At 32.7% G+C, this 4,774-nt stretch overlaps 1 protein-coding gene across 1 annotated transcript in view; it reads right to left on the reverse strand.

Annotated features, from left to right (window-relative positions):
• LOC106471287 (protein SSUH2 homolog) overlaps positions 1-4,774 on the reverse strand; it is a 16,080-nt gene that overhangs the window by 4,893 nt on the left and 6,413 nt on the right. Inside the window, exons 4-6 of the mRNA XM_022399898.1 lie at positions 3,555-3,627; positions 2,359-2,488; positions 1,531-1,591 (exon numbers count right to left, since the gene is read on the reverse strand). Of these exons, the coding sequence (XP_022255606.1) occupies positions 1,531-1,591; positions 2,359-2,488; positions 3,555-3,627 (264 nt within the window). The remainder of the gene's footprint in view (positions 1-1,530; positions 1,592-2,358; positions 2,489-3,554; positions 3,628-4,774) is intronic.

Consider the following 4,774-nt stretch of genomic DNA (forward strand, 5'->3'; position numbering starts at 1 on the left):
TTTGTTTGTATTGTATGTAAAATGTTAATCTGTTTGTTTGTATTGTATGTAAAAAGTTTATTTGTTTGTTTGTATTGTATGTAAAATGTTAATCTGTTTGTTTGTATTGTATGTAAAAAGTTTATTTGTTTGTTTGTATTGTGTGTAAAAATGTTTATTTGTTTGTTTGTATTGTATGTAAAAAAGTTTATTTGTTTGTTTGTATTGTATGTAAAAAAGTTTATTTGTTTGTTTGTATTGTATGTAAAAATGTTTATTTGTTTGTTTGTATTGTATGTAAAAAAGTTTATTTGTTTGTTTGTATTTTATGTAAAAAAAATTATTTGTTTGTTTGTATTGTATGTAAAAAAGTTTATTTGTTTGTTTGTATTTTATGTAAAAAAATTTATTTGTTTGTTTGTATTGTATGTAAAAAAGTTTATTTGTTTGTTTGTATTGTATTTTCACGCAAACTTTATCTTCGAATAACCGTCTCTAACTTTGTACTGATAAAACTGGAGAAAAGGCAGCTAGTCAAATGTACCAACCGTAATCTCTTGAGCTACTCTAACAGAATAGTGGACTTTGACAACATATCCAGCGGAAGGTGATTTTTGTTTTAAAATAGAATTCAAAGCGTGGACCTTTAGATCCACAGTTCGAGTCACGCCCATCCCACAGAGAAGGTAGTTAGTCAACGGCACCCGTCTCAGACTCTTAGGGTACACTCGTCTGTTCAAATAATGGGATTTGACTGTCACTCTTATACACACGTAGAAACTGGTAGGCGATCCATCAACCCTCAGAGTGGGCTAACCACTTAGCCACACACAACTTTCAATAGAAGAAACTCACCTTATATAACATTTGTTAACATACACTTCGGTGACTCTCGAATGTCATCACGTTTCTTTCTTCGACTGGTTTCCTTTGAATAAAAAACTCGGGTTTTTCTTCATCATATTTTTAGCTGCAGCACGTCGGCTCACAGAACGGCTCTGTGTTGTTGTTTTCCCCAAGTACAAACTATTAGCTCATAGCTCCGTCATCTCTTGACCGATATGAAATCGATGTATTTTACCAAGTCCAAGGTCTCATCAATTAATTTATTCTAATCCTACCTTCAAGAATTTCTAGTGCACCGGCTATTGAGGATTCCCCTTTTGTTTTTCTTAGTCGTAAAACCTCAATAAAACTTGTGTTTGAATTACTATATGTTTACTTCAAACATTCAATATACAAAATCCACCATCTGTTTAATCAGACTTTTACTACACTAAATCCACCATCTGTTTAATCAGAGTTTTACTACACTAAATCCACCATCTGTTTAATCAGAGTTTTACTACACAATATCCACCATCTGTTTAATCGACTTTTACTACACTAAATCCACCATCTGTTTAATCAGACTTTTACTACACTAAATCCACCATCTGTTTAATCAGACTTTTACTACGAATAAATCCACCATCTGTTTAATCAGACTTTTACTCCACAAAATCCACTATCTGTTTAATCACTACACAGACTCCAATACAAACAACTAACCGTCATAAGGTTCATAAGCCCAAGCGGTCTCACGTTTTTCAGTAAAAGTTTCCAAGGTGTACTGAAATAAAGACAAATAAATAGTAAGGATAAAAGAACGTCCAGATTCAAACATTTAACTAAACAGGATCATCTTAGTTATACATACAATCTTTACTTTATTGTTCTTAAACCTTCTCCACGAGTAGTCTAGGTTATAATAGTTTTTGTTATAACATGTGGGAGCTTAGAGGTAAGATGTATTCTAGACGACATGCAGTTCTAAAAAATATACGTTCTCTTGAGAAATACGCCTGAAGACAGCAGCTAGATATCAGATAAACAAAGTTAGACTAACCCTAATAAATAAGTCCTTTTGACGAATACACCTGAAGACAGCAGTTAGATGTCAGATAAACAAAGTTAGACTAATCCTAATAAATAAGTCATTTTGAGGAATACGCCTGAAGACAGCAGCTAGATATCAGATAAACAAAGTTAGACCAACCCTAATAAATAAGTCATTTTGAGGAATACGCCTGAAGACAGCAGCTAGATGTCAGATAAACAAAGTTAGACTTACCCTAATAAATAAGTCCTTTTGAGAAATACGCCTGAAGACAGCAGCTAGATATCAGATAAACAAAGTTAGACTAACCCTAATAAATAAGTCCTTTTGAGGAATACGTCTGACGACAGCAGCTAGATATCAGATAAACAAAGTTAGACTAACCCTAATAAATAAGCTACTTAACATTTGATGAATCATTTTCATAGAATCTAAATTTATATATTTCGAAAGAGGGCGCTCAAACGAACCAATCCTAAATTGGATTTGGACAGTCTTACATGGAAAGCACTGTTCATCAATACGTCACGAATGACCATTGTCTTGGCCGGTCCGCTACCATAGCAACAATGTTCGGATACGTGGTCCAACAATGCTGCCCGAACCTGTTCTTCCGTCATGGCAGGAATACTAAAAAATTAGCAGAAATGTATATATATATAGCTTCTACAATATTGTACAACAAACGTAAATAAATATTGTTTTGTTAACAATCTGTCGTTACGGAAGTCCTGAACCGCATGGTGAAAAATAAATAGTAATGGACTTATGACTTATTTACTTGTACGTAAGAAATAATTCCATTATTACATTTTAGCCGCGGCATAATGGCTCATAAAATGGTTCAGAGTATATATTTTTTCCCACAAACTTTTAGCTCATAGCTCCGTCACCTCTTGACCGATTTGAAATCTAATTACAGATTTGGACTCAGGAGATCAGACCCTTTCGTTTGATATATATATATGCCCACGCTCAAGTTCTCGTAGATTAATTGAACTATAATCCTGCCTAAAAGAATTTGTATTTGAAGGTAAGCTGGTAGAGATTCTGCTGAGTAATAAAATGGAATCGGGTACACGCGCACCCAACGATTGATATTTCTGGCGTCACGCGCACCCAACGCTTAATATTTCTGGCGTCACGCGCGCCTAACGATTGGTATTTCTAGCACGTAAAAATATCGCTAATAAAAAGGAGAAAAAAAAGGTCTCGTATATTAATTTTCTCTAATCCTGCCTAAAAGAATTTCAAGTGCCGCGCCTATTGAGGATTCCCCCTTGTTTTTTATCATGAGGTTCAGGACATCCTGATGTCGTGGATAAGTTTTTAAATAAAGTTTTGAAGAAACCTTAGCTTTAATGAAATTGAAATCTGTGAACGAGAAAGAACTAGTGACATTTTAATAAAGTTAAAGTCTGTAAATACATATTAATATTCAAAAATGGAACATAAGTTTTAATACAGATGAAACAGGGTAACATTTATATCTGGAATCAAAATTCAGACACTATAAAAGGCTTACTACATTTGGGAAACATCTGAAAGTCAATGTTGTTATTATACATATATCAAATTCTTTCAAGTCAGTTTTCAGAGCTTTAAGTAATATTTACTGGAGCTCCACAAGAGATGAATTTCGTTTTTCGAGAAGATTAACTTTCATTTTTCTCCATAGTTTTGATATATATCTTACCTCGATACGTCGTTTCGTTCTGGGGGTGGCTGACTTAGCATACTCTCCTCGTACGACGGTGGGGGCAGAGGCACTACAACATATAGTATATTAAGATGGTGTTATGGGTTAAACAACTAATACAAACATTAGCATCTTAAACTGTTGAAAACTGACCAAGGTTAACAACTAATACAAACATTGGTATCTTAAACTGTTAAAACTGACCAAGGTTAACAACTAATACAAACATTAGTATCTTAAACTCTTGAATACTGACCAAGGTTAACAACTAATTCAAACATTAGTATCTTAAACTGTTGAAGACTGACCAAGATTAACAACTAATACAAACATTGGTATCTTAAACTCTTGAATACTGACCAAGGTTAACAACAAATACAAACATTAGTATATTAAGCTGTTGAATACTGACCAAGGTTAACAACTAATACAAACATTAGTATCTTAAACTGTTGAATACTAGTTTAATATACTAATGTTTTTATTAGTTGTTAACCTTGGTCAGTATTCAACAGCTTAATATACTAATGTTTGTATTAGTTGTTAACCTTGGTCAGTATTCAACAGCTTGATATACTAATGTTTGTATTAGTTGTTAACCTTGGTCAGTCTTCAACAGTTTAAGATACTAATGTTTTTATTAGTTGTTAACCTTGGTCAGTTTTAACAGTTTAAGATACTAATGTTTGTATTAGTTGTTAACCTTGGCCAGTATTCAACAGTTTAAGATACCAATGTTTGTATTAGTTGTTAACCTTGGTCAGTATTCAACAGTTTAAGATACTAATGTTTGTATTAGTTGTTAACCTTGGTCAGTTTCAACAGTTTAAGATACTAATGTTTTTATTATTTGTTAATTTTGGTCGGTTGAAGACTGACCAAGGTTAACAACTAATACAGATATTAGCATCTTAAACTGTTGAAGACTGACCAAGGTTAACAACTAATACAAACATTGGTATCTTAAACTGTTAAAACTGACCAATGTTAACAACTAATACAAACATTAGCATCTTAAACTGTTGAAGACTGACCAAGATTAACAACTAATACAAACATTAGTATCTTAAACTGTTGAATACTGACCAAAATTAACAAATAATAAAAACATTAGTATCTTAAACTGTTGAAGACTGACCAAGGTTAACAACTAATACAAACATTAGTATCTTAAACTGTTGAATACTGACCAAGGTTAACAACTAATACAAACATTG

Source organism: Limulus polyphemus, unplaced genomic scaffold (genome assembly GCF_000517525.1).
Source record: "Limulus polyphemus unplaced genomic scaffold, Limulus_polyphemus-2.1.2 Scaffold4518, whole genome shotgun sequence".
Classification (NCBI taxonomy): domain Eukaryota; kingdom Metazoa; phylum Arthropoda; class Merostomata; order Xiphosura; family Limulidae; genus Limulus; species Limulus polyphemus.